Genomic DNA, 17,433 nt, shown 5'->3' with positions numbered 1-17,433 from the left:
AGAACATCTCAGCATCTCTGTGAGTCAGAGTGATGCTGTCCAAGACATCTGGAGCCGAGGGGAGGGTACTCTGAGGACAGAGTTTGGCCAAAGAAAAGCACCAACACACACCTCCTCCTCCTTTGTCACTCTTAGTTCTGATGTACACAGATGCTTCATTAATAGATACGTTACCAAAAAACTGTCATGGTTTCTTCTAGGTTCTGTTGTATTCTTCTCAATGCAAGAAGCACCTATGATGTGCCAACTAGAGCTGTAAAAATAAACATTCTTTAAAAATGGCCTTCCTTCCTCAACAAGGTGGAAATGGCACATCTAGGCAATTTAAATTCCGCATATTGCTACCACACACCTGAGTTTCCCCATAGGTTACTGTAAGGTGTATGTTTGTGTGAGTTTCCTTCTGGCCCAGGACAAAGCAATGGTGACACTGGTCAAGGCCACGGGCAGCTGGCCTCAGCCTCCTCGCCTCCTCTACAGCCCTCAGACGCGGCTTTCGGCCATGAGGAAAGCTGTTCACCTCCATGTGTCTTCAGGCTTCAGAACAGGCTTCCAGCGTCTGCAGGTCTGGCAGAGCTTCCTCTCTGTTCTCAGCCCTAGAGGCCTCACTGTCCATCTGTCCTCATCCAGAGCAAGGCAGAGAAGAGAGATCAAGGTATCTCCTTTACAGTGAAGTCTGATTTCCCTCTGTAGTTTAATGCTTTCTCCTTACTAGTTGTGTTTTCAGTACCTGTTAGAGCCACACATACAACTGGATTTTTGCCACATAAAGTCCCATGGTCTTCTCTTTCTGCAACCTCTAACCTCCCGTCCTTCTCTACATCTCTGGATAGTCCTCCAAGGTCACCCTCCTCCTTTAGCCACACTTCTTTGTCTTAGGCCCAGCAGTAGCTCCTGTTTCCTCTTGTGATGGTTTGAATGACAACTGTCTCCCATAGGCTCCTGTATTTGAACATTTGGTCTCCAGTTATGGTGCTGTTTGGGGGGAGGGGGTGTTATAGAACTCTTAAGAGCTGGAGCCTTGCTGGATGAAGTACATCATGAGGACAGGCTTTGTAGCTCCATCCTACTTCCTGTTCCCTCTGTCTGTTTCCTGTGTGGATAAAATGCCATCTCTCTGATTCCTAACTGCTGGTCCAACTGCATATTCCTGCTTTTGTGCCTTCCCCACCCCACAACGGACTCTACACCTCTGCAATCACAAATCCTCTCTGGAACTATAAGCAACTACAAATCTTTTCCTCTTTAACTTGCTTTTTGTCGTGTTATTTATCAAAGCCTCAGAAAAGTAAGGAACGTGTTGTCTGCACAGTAGTTTTTACCAACTTTTTCCTCTGGTCTCAGACCCAATCTCTGCCTCCAAGACAGGTCACATGACGTAAACTTGGATGTTCCTCTGGCAACAGAGATTGCTCACAAGTGGTCCCAGCCTCAAGCAGAAACAACTGAATCCTTTAATAGTACTGGTATTTGTATCCTGGTATGACAAAGCCAGGAGGATGTGAGTCTGGGGTTGTTGGTCTAGCTCCTATGACACAGAAACTGATTGAAAGGAGACAGGGGAGTCAATACCATTTATTCTAAGAGCTTCCTGGGCTCAAGAATGGTAACACATTCCTTTACCTCAGGCTGAGTAGCTCCTGTCACTTGTTTTAGAGTTTCTAACACTGTAGATGTTTCCAGGAGGGTGTTCTACATGGCTCCTGATTTCTCCCTTCAGCCTCATTTTCCTCTCTAAGCCAAGATGAACTTTCTACCCTGGTAACACTCCCAGGAACCCCTCAGCTTCAACATCTCTAAGCTCCTGTAAGCTACCCACCTTTTTGTGTTCCTGACCAGTGCTGCCCTCCTGTGTCCCCACACCTTCCCCTGCTCCTCCTGCCCCACCCATGTCAATCACTAAGCCATTGCTGTTTCTCTCCTTCTTCCCTACAGCTGTCTCTTCCTCTTGTCTTTCTACCACCATGTAGGCTGCGGGTTTTATTTTGTTTGTTTGCTTGCTTGTTTTTATGTGACTTCAACTCAGTTCTTCAGTTCTCAATCCTGCTGACATGCTATAACCAGAAGAGTACGCTTTCTCAGGGATAGCCTGGTGACTGTAATTTCAGGCCTTGCACCAGGGCTGACTATGTGTCCTTCAGTGTGGAGACACGTGCCTCACCTACAGGATTCCTGTACTCCAAAACCCACCACACCACCTCTGGTCACAGCCCTCAGCCCTCTGCCCCAGGCCCTGCTGTTCCTCTGTGCTCCAGCTCACCATGATCTGAGTGTGAGTGTGTCTGAAAATTCCTATGTTGGGACCTCGTGCATGATATGGTACTGTCAGGAGGTAGGAGTGTTTTTCTGAATGTGATTAAGTCAAAAGGTCTCCCCTCCTGGAGTATATAAAGCATCAGTGCCCTTATGAAAAGGACAAGGGCATTCCCTGCCCTCTCTGGCTTTGTGAGGACACAAGTCACCATCTTGGAAGCCCAGAAATGAGCCTCTGAAAAACACCGAGTCTGCTGGTTATTTTGTGTTAGACACTTCAGCCTCAGGCACTGAGATTTACGTTATTGTAAATTATCCAGTCTAAGGGAGCCTTCCCTTCTTCTCTTCTTTCCTCCTCTTCTTTCTTTTTTTCTCCTCCTCTCCTTGTATATGCTAAAGTGAGCACTAAGGTATTTTGTTAGAGTGGCTGGAAAGGATGGATGAAGACATAACTCAAACTCTGCTTTCCCCAAAGAATCTCTCTGATGACTTGGTCAGAAGAGAGTTCTCCAGTGGGTCTGGAGCAGCTTTACATCATAAACAAAGCTTTCTGGACTTGGGATCCTGCTGTGTGCCAGGAAGCCTGTGTGTTACCAAAGCTGACACAGTTGCCACCAGCATGGAGTCCTTGCTCCACTAATGAGATGTGGCTATGCCTCTCATCCTGCAGTTCTGCTCTTTCGGTGTAGGAAGTGTGTAGCTGCCTTTTCTCCCTGAGGAGCTGACAGGCTATTCTACAAAAAAGACCCAGACATCCTTTCTGGTATATTGTCCTATACACAGTAATCCCTTACTAAATAATAAGTTGAATAAATCAGGATCTTTATTACTTCCTTCTTGTTCTTGTTCCTTTTCTTCTTGTTCTTGTTCTTCTTGAAGATTTTATCAAATGCTTTCTCTGCATCTAAAGAGACGATCATGTGGTTTTTTATTTTCAGTTTGTTTATATGGTGGATTACATTGATGGATTTCCATATATTAAACCATCCCTGCATGCCTGGAATGAAGCCTACTTGGTCATGATGAATGATATCTTTGATGTGTTCTTGTATTCGTTTTGCAAGTATTTTATTTAGTATTTTTGCATCGATGTTCATAAGAGAAATTGGTCTGAAATTCTCTTTCTTTGTTGAGTCTTTGTGAGGTTTAGGTATCAATGAGACTATGGCCCCATAGAATGAATTTGGTAATGTATGAAGTGGTCGCAGCATTGGGATGGTTGAGAACCAGTGGGACACAGGAATGAATGAGGTAGACAGTCAAACAGAAACAACAAGAAATCTTTTGACAAGATGTTGGACAAATGCTACCAATAGGCTAAGCGACGTTCTCAGGCCTGAACAACTTCACAGCACAGCCTTGAAAGGGAAGCTAGGAAATAAGTGAAGAAAACCAAAGCTTGCAAGTGACATCATCAATGACGGAGGTGTGCTTGGATTGGGTGAGCTCCTGGGTCCACTCCTAGCATTTAGAAGGCCATAGGAGGTGGAGGTGGGGGTGGAGCAAACCCCTGGAAAGTCAGGGTGTTATTTACTCTTAAGTTTCATTTTTTGTTTCTCTGCATTTGGGAGGAATTCACTCAATTCCTGCCTTCCTCAATGTGAGAACCATCCTTCCTGGGACTCCATGGCTACAGAAGTCCCCCTCATATTCTGCCAGGCTTCAGGCTGCAGTTCCTCAGTCACTGTGGGAACGGGCCTGAGGGGTGCCAGGTGGCCCTTAGACCTAATCCAGGGCTCTTGTGCATGGCAGACATGTGCATTTACTACACCACCCTGTACAATTTACCAAGAGAATCACAGATGATTCTGCTCACCACTGGGAGCCAGGCAGAGACTAGAAACTGCCCTTGGCTACCAGGCATGGTCTGGGGACCTTGATAAACCCTCTGCCAGGGGCGCAGCTTACATCTAAAGCACAGGAAATGTAAGGCTCCATTGACTTTCAACTCAGGTCCCTCTAAGGGGAATCCTTTCTCCTGGGCAAACCACCCAGGCTGGTCATCCAGAGATGGGCCCAGGAACCTGGGTCTCTGCAATGCAAGGATCTGCCTGCACCAAAGGATAAGCCCTTTGCTCAGAGGCGCTTTTGAATCCGGGTTGAGTCACTGCTTTCCGAGTCTCTGAGTTTCCTATGAAAGGGAACAGTGTACATGTATGCACTGACACTGAGCCGCCCGTTAGGAAAGCGAGTGACCAGGCAGGGGGCAGAGAGTCACATTCCTCTGCACAGAGGGATGCTGTGCAGAATAGAAATGTGAGGGTGTCCTTGTGGTTCTTCATATCGCGTCCTACAGAGATCCTGGCAGCCTGAGTAGAGTCCTTACCTGTATCCCACACCCTCGGATGGATCTAGTAGCATAGCCTCCACATGTTGCCTCTGCGGAAGACTTTCTGCTTTTTTTTTTTTTTTTTTTTTTGAGACAGGGTATCTCAGTGTAGCCTTGGCAGTCCTAGATTTGCTTTGTAGACCAGGCTGGCCTCGAACTCACAGCGTGGGAGTTTCGGTGTCGGAATATTTTAGATTACACTGGGAAAGATCGCGTTAAGGTTTTTTCGTTATATGCATTCCTCGCTCGTCTCAACGTTGTGTGGGACGGTCCCTCGTTCAAACTTACGGAAACCCTTCCTGGCTGCCGCTATCTGAGTCTGGGTGCTTCAGAAGGTCTGGGACTCTGGCACCTGCGTGGACCTTGGGCCTTCCTTCCATGTCCTTATAAAGTAGGCTTTCCCTTGAGCAGCTTAAAGGACTCCAGGGTCTTTAGCTATTTCCACCAGTTGTGTGGATGTTGCCAGGAGGACGATATGGGTCTAGAAAAAAGATTGGACACACACACACACACACACACACACACACACACACACACACACACTGCTCTCTTCTCTATAAGTTAGCAATGTTGTTGTGGTTGACAACAAGGATGTGCTCCTTTTGAGAGTGGAGGCCGGGAAACTGTTGCAGACTGTTAGCACAGGGTGGTGACCACAGAAAGAAGTGCATGCAATTACAGTGCTTTTATGCGTTTTCTCCTTCTTCTTTTTTTCTTTTTTCTCTTTTAGGCATTTCAGGGAAAGCATTTAATTTAAATTGGAAATCAACTAATTTCAAGACAATTTTGAAGTGGGAACCCAATCCCATCAATTATGTCTACACTGTTCAGATAAGGTAAGCTAGGTTAAAAAAAAAAACAAAACAATGATTAGGGTTTTGTTCATCTGTCTCTTGTGCACTAATACAGATTCTTTAAAGCTGATTGTTGGGTGAGGCTGTTTAGCAAATGATAGGGTTTTCATGGAAAATTTCTGGCCACTGTCAGGTTTTATCAAGGCGGAAGCATTTCAGTACTTTAAACTGATAGGATAGGAGCCCTGGGTGAGCTCCTCAGTGTCACATAGAATTGGCATGATGTCGCTCAGGAGGTGAAGACAGGCGGATTAGAAATTCACAGTCACTCTTAGCTATGTATAAGGAGTTCCAAGCCATCCAACAACACATGGACTCCTATATCAAAATAAATAAAGAGTATAAACCAAATAAACAAATGGTATGATGTCTGTTATTCAGGTGTAAGTTTAGGAAAATTAATAAGTGCATATAAGCCGTGGAGTGGTGAACCTGCTCACACAGGCAGTCTTAGTATGCTTTGGGATCAATGGCAGCTGATCTCTCTGAGGCACTAGTGCCTTTCCGGTCGCTAACTGTCTAGACTGAGCTGCTCCTGGCATGTGAGGGCGAGGTAGGAGGAATTCCAGTGTCTATATTTGCCTGAAGCAGTGTTTGATTCATTACTGTATGGACTCTGTGAATTAAAATTTGGTTGTACACAGGATCTCTGTGGAGGCCAGACTCCTGAGTCACTGAGCGGCTTAGAAAACACTGAAGGGTTGTCTGCATCCTTTGCTGTCTGGGGCTGTTTAACTCAATCAAGCCTGGTCACTGATTGACAGCTCTCGGGAGCAAGTAATGCAACACTGTTAGTCCAAGTCTCTGTGTTGCCACGTGGTTTCCTGAGGGTTTTTACATATTCTTGAGAAGCTTTTGGTTTCTGATAGGTTCTAGCAGATGTGCAAGGAACTTGAGACATTGGGGCTGTCTGGTGTGGAAATTATTTTAATAGTGGTGACGTAAATCCATGAGTACAACTGACAAAATTCAAGCATGTCTTCCCCCTTTGTTGTGCTGTTTCAGCCAGAGCCAAGCCTTTTATAGCACTAGGATGCCAGTCTCAGGTGTGGGTCTTTTAAACGGCTTTCCTGCTTATCAAAATGAGCTCCAGGTTAACTATTGCCAAACCTCAGGGGAAGAGAAGCTGTGTGCACGCATGCGTGTGTGCATGGATAGCTGTGCATAGATACATAGAGATAAAGGAGTTGATTAATCTATAGATACCAATGAGGTCAAATGTCTCTGTTTAAAGGCTGGTGATACAGTTCAGTGGCACAGTTCTTGCCTGCCCTGTACAAAGCCTTCAGTCCCATCATAATCCATGTGCCACGCCCACCCCCAATTTAGTTGAGCAGGTTATGGTGACACTCTGTAATCTCTGCACACCTTAGTTATATGAAGCAGGGTCTTATGAGTGCAAGGCTACATGTGTGTTCCAGGACAACTGGAAATGTACAGTGAGACCGTGACTTAAAAATATTCTAATCTGGCCATTTCATATCCTAACAGTTAAGAGTTATTATTTCTTAGGAAATTAATTATTGACATTACTTCAGGAAACCATATTCCTTCCAGGAATAAAGATTTAATGTGGAGAGAAATGGTTATCTTCTAATATGTTGTCTTAATTGGAACAACATTGGAAATATACCTTGGGTTGACTTGATTTTTGAATAGAAGCCCTTATTAGCTGTAATTTTTGAGTTTTTAAGGTGGCTATTACTGAGACATCTGCAACCATCAGAGCTCAGGGCACAGCTTAAGGATTCCCGCAGGCTTGGGTGTCACCCTCCTCAGGCCCTTGCTGCTGAGCTGGGTGATCCTGGATGCGTTTCCATCAGTCAGTGCCTGAGACCTGAGCTAGTCCTCACCCTTCCCAGGGGGCAGGAGGCTCCAGGGCTAAGGGAATCCTAGCAGTCATTTGTCCAGATGGAACTGTGGCTCTGGGAAGCCAGGGCTCACACTGCCTGCCTGCCATGGGTGCGCAGGCTGCCTGGAACTGAGGTGCACCATGTCTTCAGGAGGCTCTGCCAGTCTGCTGCAAGGCCCCAGCGCTGGGAGGGAGGGAGAGCTCTGCTCATCACTGCTTCTCCCTAATCCCCTTTATTGTGTTCCCCACACCCACCCACACCACTGGAGCTTGGCTGTGTGGTGCTGGCCAAGGGCCACACTATGGCACCGAAGCCCTTGGCTGAGTGTCCACAGTATCTTCTCTGCAATGAGCTGGGAAGCATCAGAGGCCCAGCCTCAGCATTGTGCCATGACTTGTGCCATCCAGTTCAGAGTGTGTGCTGTGTCTGAAGCTAAATATAGAAGCTTCCAGACATAACCTCTCCTTCAGGTGGTGAATGTCTGTTTCCTGTTGAAACTCCTCAGTAAACTAAGAGGGCCTTTTCTTTCCAAGCTTGTGGAGTTTTTCACTAACCTAGAGAAAACTTGAAGCCTTTTAAAGTGGCTGTGGTGTTGGCAGCACCCAGAGGACCTCACTGGAGAATGTCCTCTCATTGACCTGTTGTCATAGGGCGATGTAGGCCCCTCTACTATGCTTTTTCAGAGATCATATGGTCCAACTTGTAAGCTTAGTGGAACAGAACACTTTCATGTGTTTGTCTTCACCCAGAGACTAGCCACTGAAGGCTTTGTTTGTTATATCCGTGGAAAGAAACCATTAAGTTACAATTGGCTTTTCATACGGAAATGATGTAATGAAGTTACATTTTGGTCATTCTGGATCCAAATATTGCCTCTCTATAATTATCAAAGGAGAAAACTAAAAACTACATGAAGCTAAACTATGCCAATATTAATGTTAGTTTGTGAGTTTGAAGACAAAGGATACAGGCACCCAGGTTCCTTCATCTGGTTCTTTAAGGTTTTGGAGAATCCACATTTGTGCCTCTTCTCTGTGGATCATTGAATCTATGTGTGACTCCTCTGCTCATTGTTAGACCATATTCTATACATTATGTTGAATGGTAAAGACTATCAATAAAAGATTCCCTACCTGATTACATTCTCTCATGATCCTTTTATATTGTTAGTCAACCACTGGCTCTCCTGTATGCTCTTTATACGTTTCTTCATATGCAAATCTCCCTAAGGAAGTCCTGGTTCTTTTTAATGTGTGTGGTCATGGGAAGTGTGTATTCACCCTGAAGGGGTAGCAGTTTCATATTTAGCAAAAGCCAAAACCTTGCTGCTTGGCAGAGAGATGAGAACCAGAAAACTCTTGGCCCAAGGAGAGCCTGAAGGGTCAGAGCTTTCATGGCGGTAAGGTTGGGGGAGCCACTGTGGAGAGGTGAGAGCTAAGCAAGGTGATACGGAGATGTGGGACATGGCTTGAGTGCTGGGGTCTGTCTGGCAGGATGATATGGACCACAGAGCAGTGACTTCTGCTGTCCATTTGATGGGAGTTCAGGGGTAATGATATAGCCAATGGTCACTTTTGTCCTTTCAAAGAATTTTACTTCCAGTGATGATTTTCAAATTATTTTCTCTTCAATGGTGCCTTATAAAAAGAAGGACCTGTCATTTAACCTAGGAGGCACTAACTTTGTTAGCCAGCCCTACCTGTATTGCTTTTCTATCATCTTTGGTGAGATGTGCTCTAATCATTGTAGCTACAGCTAGCACGTGTCATTGTCATAAAACAAACAAGCACAGCTCTGCCCTTAGTACTGTGTGACTTTGAAAGTCAGTTGGTGTCTCTGTTCTTTCATGTTCACATACATTAAAGAAAAATCCAGCTTAGCCAACCTGGTGGCTGGTGACCTTGCATTCCCACTTCAGGGCTCAGGATGGGAAGTGCTCTTCCGGTTCCCTGTGCTGCAGTTGGTAGCTCAGGGCACTAGGGTAGAAGGCTGTCCATCCTGATGGACACAGACCTGGTAACCTCCCATTACTTTTCTCCTTCCTTCCTTTAGATCTGGATCTCAGGACTGGAAAGACAAATGCAACTTAACCACAGACACTGAGTGTGACGTCACAGATGAAATCATTCAGGACGTGCACCAGACCTATGAGGCAAGGGTCCTTTCTGTCCCCCAGAATAAGACTAAATGGAAGGAAGTGCTCTTTTCAAATGCCAAAAAGTTTACACCTTACCAAGAGAGTAAGTAGCTTGGTGCGTGATGTCTTCACTCCTGGCCTAGGCTTCTGCACATTCTTGTACTTTTAGAGCCACTACTGGACATTAGACTAATACTCCCTTTCTACACACACACACACACACACACACACACACACACACACACACACACAGAGAGAGAGAGAGAGAGAGAGAGAGAGAGAGAGAGAGAGAGAGACAGAGAGACAGAGAGACAGAGAGACAGAGAGACAGACACACACACACACACGCACGCAGACACACACACACACACTGAATGAGGACTTGTTTGAACATCAGATAAACAGAGCATACGAAGTTACTGAACCAGGAACCAATAGTGTAAAATAGATTCCATGATGGACTAGGGCTTTCCAGCTCCTAATTTATTGTAGCCAAATATGGAAGCTTGTAAAACGTCATTGTCCAGCCTGATCACCATAACCCACACAAGGCCACCAAAATCTTGAAAAAATGGCTATTGCTGCCAAGGTGAAATATATGCCAGTTTTTAAAAATATAAAATATTCATAGAGTGTTCATATTGAGTGCATGCTAAAATGCTAATCTATTAATGAATCTATTAAGGTCTGTGATTACAATGAATCCCACCTGCACTTTTCACATTTCCTAGTGGCTGTAAGGAAGATTCTTCTTGTGTCTCCAGAGGATGGCATTGTGCTGTGCTGTCTTGGGATTCAGCTCTAGGACGGCCACCACTCCTGCTAAGGCAGCTGAGTCTGTACAGATGCTCCATAGGAGCCAAGGAGGGGTTGTCAGTTGTGATAACTAAGTGATCTTTACTTTGTAGTGGTTGTAAATTTTTTCCCATTTCAGCACAACTTGAAAAGCCATTTATTGAGATGTTTGAGCAAGATGGCACAAAACTGAACGTGACAGTGGAAGACTCACGTACATTATTTGGAAAGAACGACACATTCCTCACCCCGCGGGAAGTTTTTGGCGAGGACTTGAATTATATACTTTTTTATCAGAAAAGCTCAAGCAAGGATGTCGTAAGAGATTTTTCATCCATTTTATGCCTTGTTTTATAGATCCTTGATTCTCCATAGCCTGTATCCTTCCCAGTTCAAATATACAGGGATGGGGTTAACATGGTAGCGTTGACAACAGATTCTCGTTCTGCCGTGACTTGTTGTCTTTTGACCTTAGGAAATGTCCTTTCAGAGTCTCCAGTTTCAAAACCAAGGTGTTGGATCAGACTGTTCTCTCCAACCTCCTCATATTGGGGATCCTGGATGGGAAAATAACTTATTAATTTATTTGCACATTTATGCATAAATATGTGTGTTTATGCATGTGTATATATATGTGTGTGTGTGTGTGTGTGTGTGTGTGTGTGTGTGTGTGTGTGTGTGTGTTCTCCTTCACGCTGCTTTGTGACACTGGGCATTGTTACTCAGGGCCTTGTATACTAGACAGGTTTCTCTACCACTGAGTTACATTCCCAGCCCCTAATTGTGCCTTCTTCGGTGATTCCATCTTTCTTTTCCTACAGAAAAAAAGGGGCTGAACTGAGTTGGATGCACTTGTTGTATCTTTCTGCCTTGGCAAAGGCATCCTTAGCAGTTATCAGGGTGACTGATGAGCCGGGTAACTTCTAATCCTCCCTCAGTGATGTCTGCATAGACTCTGCTTAGAGCCCTGGTGTCGCCTTCCTCCGCCACTTATGGGGAAGAACTCAGTCTGAGCCTGTGTGAATAAGGACTTTTCATCTTTTCACAGAAAACAGCTGCAACAAAGACTAATGAATTCTCAATTGATGTGGAAGAAGGGGCAGGCTACTGTTTTTCTGTACGAGCTCAGATTCTCTCTAGGAAAACTAATCAAATGAGTCCAAAAAGCACTGGTGAGTGCACGGACCAATGGAAGAGTGTACTAGAAGGTGAGTGGCCGTGGTTGGCAGTGCCCTGGGAGGCTCAGCTGCCCTCACGTCAGTGCAGCATGTAGGTGTTTGGTTCAGACATTCAAGGAGAAATGACCTTAAGTTGTTTTAAAGTTTTTTTTTTCTGAGTTCTCTTTGGGGCATTTAGACACTAGACATGATCCCATGTGGTTTCCTTGGTTATCAAACGCTGCCCTGGTCACTTGCAATGGGCCAAGTTCTATGGGCACTGGGTGTGCACATTACAGTTAGGATGTGAGTAGTTAAGTATCAACTCACAGCTCCTCTGCCTGTTTTTCCTACTGACACAGTGATCTGTGAGGAAGGGGGTAGGGTGGGGAGTGGTCTCTGGAACAGCCAGCTTGTGGACACGGAAGACTTTGTTGTTGTTGTTGTTGACATGGCAGATATTTAAGTGCCCTTAGGATGGACTTTTACCACAGGGGCTATGTGTGCACGTGAACACGCTCTCTGGGTGTGCAGTGTTGTGACTAAAAGCCTGTAAATATCCCTCTGGGCCCCACAGAGGTGGGGCTCTGGATGCTTTCAGGGGAGAAGTGTTAGAAGTCAGTAGCAGTTGCCTGGCCCTCTGTTAAGTTTTCAAGTCATTATGTTAGTCAATAGGATACACTCAAGCAGACAAATGCCATGTATGTGGAAACATAGATTTAAAATTATATATATATATATATATATATGTGTGTGTGTGTGTGTGTGTGTGTATTTATATATGTGGGGGGAAGGTCATGAGACTAGAATGGAAACCGTGACAGAGAAGGAGGTGATATAAAAGGGAGGGTAATAGAACAGATGTGATAAGAAGGTAGAGGTGTGGCCTATGTAGGGCAAGGAGCTGGAGAGAGACGAAGGGGTGTGGGAGCCAGGGATAAATGACAACAGAGTCTAATTTTGTGTCAATTATGAAAATGCCATAATTAAACCCATTATAGTACATGCTAAGTTAACCTAAATTTTTTGAATGCAAGAATACATTGTAGTATTCTGCCTCCTTACTGCTATTGACAGAAAGTTCCTCTTCCATTGGAGCCCACGCCCCCATGGGCAGCTCCTGAGCCACAAGCCTCCAGATTCCCTTTCCTAGGCCCTGCTCTAACTGATGCCTCAGCCTCTGCCTCAGTTTCCCTGCCTCATCTCCACCCAAACAGATCCTCTGAGGTGTTTCCAAGGCTGCCTCCAGGAAGCTCCTGACTATACTGGCCAACTACCGGTCTCTTCATCTCCTGCATCATCACTTTGGCTCTTCTTCTTTGCCCTTCCCATCTGTCTTCTAAATTACAATCTCTGCCACCAAGATCAGGGTCTGTTTTGGCCTCAGGGTCACTTTTGGCCACATTTCCAACCCGTGTTTTCACATCCAACTCCTCGGGGTCTTCTCTGGCTGAGGAGGCTCATGTAACGCTGTAGCCACTGTCAGCTTCTCTCAAGCATATGAGGTCAGGTAGATTCTTAATCTAAGAATGGTGGAAACAGTGGAAGAAATAAACTTCTAAGTTTCAAAAATGCAAATTAGTATAGTTTGAGTTCATGCCCACCTGGAAGTGGGATTTGAGCTCCCAAGTTGAATTTGTGTCCTTGATTTTTTTGTTTGTTTGTTTGTTTTTGTTCTTCAGAAACAATCATCATTGTGGGAGCGCTGGTGCTCGTGGTCTCCATGTTTGCCATCTTCCTGTCCATATCTCTGTGCCAGCGCAGAAAGGGCAGAGCAGGGCAGAATAGATAGAACACCCTACCGTGCTTGGCATAGAGGAAGGAGGCTGAAGCTGCTAGCATCACACTGTCTGCATGGCGTTGTTACCAAGACATTGGGTGGAACAGAGGATGCGGGTCATGGAGTTTGAGGATCCTAGTCAGAAAGGCTCCCTTTGTGTCCTGTTATCGCAGCCAATGATTTGATTCTGACACTCGCCTTTGTCACTTTAGAATGTACTGGACTGTACAAACTGGCTAACACTACAGCGCCTTTTGCACAAGGGCTTTAGATTATGTACTCTATACTCAGGAAGGCAAGAAGTCACCCAGGCGGGTGTATCATGTATCATGGGTGGACTTTTGGAGAACATCTGAGAAGCTGACTTAATAGGCTGTAAAACAGTAAATTGTAAATAACAGTTGTTCTTTTGTAAAGTGGTATTTGGTTTCCTTTTTTTCCTCTACTAGTTACTTTTGGAAGTTCAAAGCAATTGGCAAACTTTCATATTAAATGCAGGATATTTCTGCTTCTGTATGATACAGCTGTATGATATATATATTATGATTTAGCACTTTAACTGTCTATGGTGGGGATTAAAAATTTGACAGCCAACTCTGTTTTTATAAGACTGCTATCCAAAGAAACAACACACAGTTTTATGATTTAAGGAATTAATAATGTCTATGGTTAACATTGTATAATTTTATATATGGGATTTTCTATTTATGGAGCTTCTATTTGTATATATTGAGATAACTTATTTAATATACTTTTACATAAATAAAGGTGATTGGGAATGTGACTGTCACATTTATATCTTCCATTTATTATTTACTACTTGGTCTTTGCATTAGGTGACTTTGTTGCGGTAACAATGGATTCCAGCTATCTTAGTGGCTTCCAACAATGTGTAGTTTGTACTCACACTAATGTTGGTAAGTGTTGGTAGGTGGTAGTTCCTTACAGTGTCTTCTCATTACAACACCCAAAGAAAGAGGGGTCTCTACTTGGATCAGAACAAAGATGAATACTCTCTCTCTCTCTCTCTCTCTCTCTCTCTCTCTCTCTCTCTCTCACACACACACACACACACACACACACACAGGGAGGGAGGAAGGAAGAGAGAGATCAAAAAGCAAAAACAAACAAACAAACAAACAAACAAACACACACCCAGGTAGCTGGACCTTCAATGTTTAAACCACTTTTTAAAAATAACTTTTTGGTTATACTATACTTACCTTGTTTTCCCTCTTTCCTGCCCTTTGACCCTTGGACTCATTCAAAATCATGGTCTTGGCACTTCTGCTCCACACTTTGGTTCACATGGCTAAACAAGCCATGTGCCAAGCCTGACAGGACTAGGCCTATTGAGAGACCCTAAGGCTCATGGTGGGGATGTACTTTTACAGAGGAGGAAGAACGCGCTGTGTGTAGCCTAGTAGAGACTGAGAGAGATTTCTCCCCATAGTCTCTCACTTGCACTGTGGATGAGGCTGAAAGAGAAAGAAAACTGCCTTCCATTTTATGTTGACAAAAACTAGAAGGATCAGGAAGGGAGTGAGGTAGACGGGACGAAGTCTCCAGACTGAGGCTTCTTTGTGGGCAACCACTGGGTTTGGCTCATTGGGGAAACTAAGCACAGGGACTGGGTCCTGATGAGTTGACTCAGTGACTCTGAAATGGAGAAGTGAGTGAGCCCTTCAGATGCAGCAGAAGTCTTCGCTGCGCAGAGAGAGGATTCAGACAGGATGAAGATATTCTGAGCTGGGTGGACTGCAAACTTGCCTTGGCTTCCCTCTGGAAGGCCGGGAGTTGCCAAGGGCCAGTTTAACTCATAGGTTTTGTATGTTCACTCGATAACAGACTTTCTCAGTCTGCCCCACTGCAGGAGCTGAACCTGCTTGCACCAGTGCAGTTTCTGTTACCATAGCAACAAGCCTGTGCTGCAGAGTCCAGAAAGAGCCAGGTCATGTCCTCAGCGAAGGGAGCCTTCGCCTTATCTTGAGTTCCTGCTCACATGTGTTGCCCAGGACAAAGAGCTCCATGTACCACATGAAGGACAAAGCAGGCTCCAGGAGCTCATGCCTAACCTTGCATCTCTCTGCCAGAATAATTATAGCATTATGTAAGTCCCTAGCTTCATAATCTAAGGAATTTGAATTATCTGTAGACGGAAAACAAGTCTGGATATAGTAAAGTACGAAGCTGTTCACAGTGGGAGGAAGTCACTATAGACGTGGCGAGGCAGCGATGCAAGGATCAGAAGGTTCAGCGCCAAATGTTGACCACTGCACACAGCCATATTTCTCCTTATGGTTGGCATTAAGCAGCTGCTCTTAGATCAACAGCATTAAGGGCTTTGCAGCTAAAACTAGACAAACGGGGATCTGCTGCCCTCTAGTGGGCCAAACTGCCTGTCTCCTTACAGTGCTAGACCCTCTCAACCTTAATTCATAAGCACAGCTTGAATGCACTCTACAGATTTTTTTTTTCCGTTTTAAACTACTGTTTGGTATATTTTTAATAAACTAGAACTTGTGAACACTCAGTCGGAGTGTCTATCTCTTGCTCCATCAGAAAAAACTCATTTCTAAATAATCTTTATACACGTTCTAGGGCATCTGTGTTTAACATGTAATCTTCCTTCAACTGCTGCCTTTTAAAACATTTAATCTTGGCTCTAATACAGTGGGATTAATCCTATTTAAGGAGAAAAAGCTCTCCAATGGCTGTCATGTAAATCTGTTTTACACAGCAGGAACCCTTGCTTAGTCATGCACAGAAGGACCATTTACCTGTGTGGAGCACATACTAGATGAGCTGTGTCACAAAATGAGGGGACACTTTCGGGGTGTGACATAGACTTCTGGGATATGCTTTACCACAGTCCCTAACATGGACTTTGCACTGGAAATCCAATTAATTATTTCAGCAAGCTGGGCTCGGTTTACTGTTCTCTGTGATCAGGTGTTCTGTTCCTTGTAGTAAAAAACAAAACAAAACAAAAAACCCAAACAAACAAACAAAGAAAAAAACCACCCAACCTAACACTGTATCATCTCTAATATGGATGTAAGAATAAAGAAGAAGCCACCTATGGTGGTGCGAATGACAATGGCCTCCACAGGCTCATACACTCAAAGGCAAGGTTCCCAGTTGGTGGGCATTCTGGGAAGGATTAGGAGGCGTGGCTTGTTGGAGTATGTGTGGTGGGGTGGGAGATGGAGGGGGCGGGGGGTGCAGTGGGGGTGGGGGTGGTGCTTTGAGGTTGAAAAAGCCCATGCCAGCCCCATTAGCTCTCTCTGCCCCATGCTTGGGAGCCAAGACATAAGCCCTCAGCTGCTGCTGCAGCCCATGCCTGCTGCTGCCATGCTCCTCACACCAGCTGCATGGACCCTGCTCCTCTCTGGAACCGAGAGCCCTGAATCACGTGGAGCGTCATCACGGCAAGTGGAAAATAACTAAAACAGGACCTAGAATGGAGCCTCAAGATGCAGAGAACTCCTAGTATGAATACATTTTATTTTTACTAGTTCACAACTATCTAAAGACTTTGCCCCTGAAATCATCTTTCTCTTGCATGACCTTTCTCCCTTGTTTGGTTATTCCTATCAGAATAGGACATATTATTTTCTGTTCCAAAATACACTCTTTCCTCAACTTATAAAAGCCCGTCCTTTGGACAGCATCCCCTGACCTCCAGCTTGTAAATGCTGAGTTGCCTCAGTGCTTGAATGCATCTCCACAAACAGTCAGTTACTCTGCATTATGTCCACGGCCATGGCCTAGGATCCAGAGCGCATGCTGTCTGCCTGCAGTAGCTAAATGTGGTGCCTTCCAAATATGCACTGCAGCCCCCACTTCTTTTTTTAGTTAATTTATTCAGATTACAATTTAATTGTTATCCCATCACTTGTATCCTCCTGTTCCTCCCTCCCTCCCACTTTCACTCTATTACCCTCCCCTAGGTCTATAACCGAGGGGGATCCCCTCCCACACTTTATGGTCATAGGCTATCAAGTCTCATCTTGGTAGCCTGCTTATTCTTACTTTGAGTGCCACCAGGGCTCCCCACCAAGGGGAGGTCATCAAATATGAGCCCCCACTTCTTTTAACGCTTAGAACTGAAGTGCAGCCCCAGCTGCTTACACAGCATGCTTGGTATCCAACAGGGATCTTGTCCACACCATCCAAGGAGGAACTAGTTCCCTACCCGTTTCAAACCTACTTCTCGCCAATCTTCCGCATTTCAGGGAATGACCCCACCATCAGCTCAGGCCAAGCCCTGGC

At 45.0% G+C, this 17,433-nt stretch overlaps 1 protein-coding gene across 1 annotated transcript in view; it reads left to right on the top strand.

Annotated features, from left to right (window-relative positions):
• LOC311582576 (interferon alpha/beta receptor 1-like) overlaps positions 1 to 13,931 on the top strand; it is a 37,218-nt gene extending 23,287 nt beyond the window's left edge. The window contains exons 10-14 of the mRNA XM_084755766.1: positions 5,313 to 5,418; positions 9,342 to 9,529; positions 10,361 to 10,539; positions 11,270 to 11,429; positions 13,061 to 13,931. Coding sequence (XP_084611892.1) covers positions 5,313 to 5,418; positions 9,342 to 9,529; positions 10,361 to 10,539; positions 11,270 to 11,429; positions 13,061 to 13,170 — 743 coding nt within the window. The 3' untranslated portion in view covers positions 13,171 to 13,931. The remainder of the gene's footprint in view (positions 1 to 5,312; positions 5,419 to 9,341; positions 9,530 to 10,360; positions 10,540 to 11,269; positions 11,430 to 13,060) is intronic.
• The last annotated feature ends 3,502 nt before the right edge of the window (positions 13,932 to 17,433 follow it).

This window comes from Acomys minous (genome assembly GCF_964271855.1).
Source record: "Acomys minous genome assembly, chromosome: 14".
NCBI lineage: Eukaryota > Metazoa > Chordata > Mammalia > Rodentia > Muridae > Acomys > Acomys minous.
The sequence above is the reverse complement of the archived record's forward strand: the minus strand, read 5'-3'. Positions and strand labels throughout refer to the sequence as shown.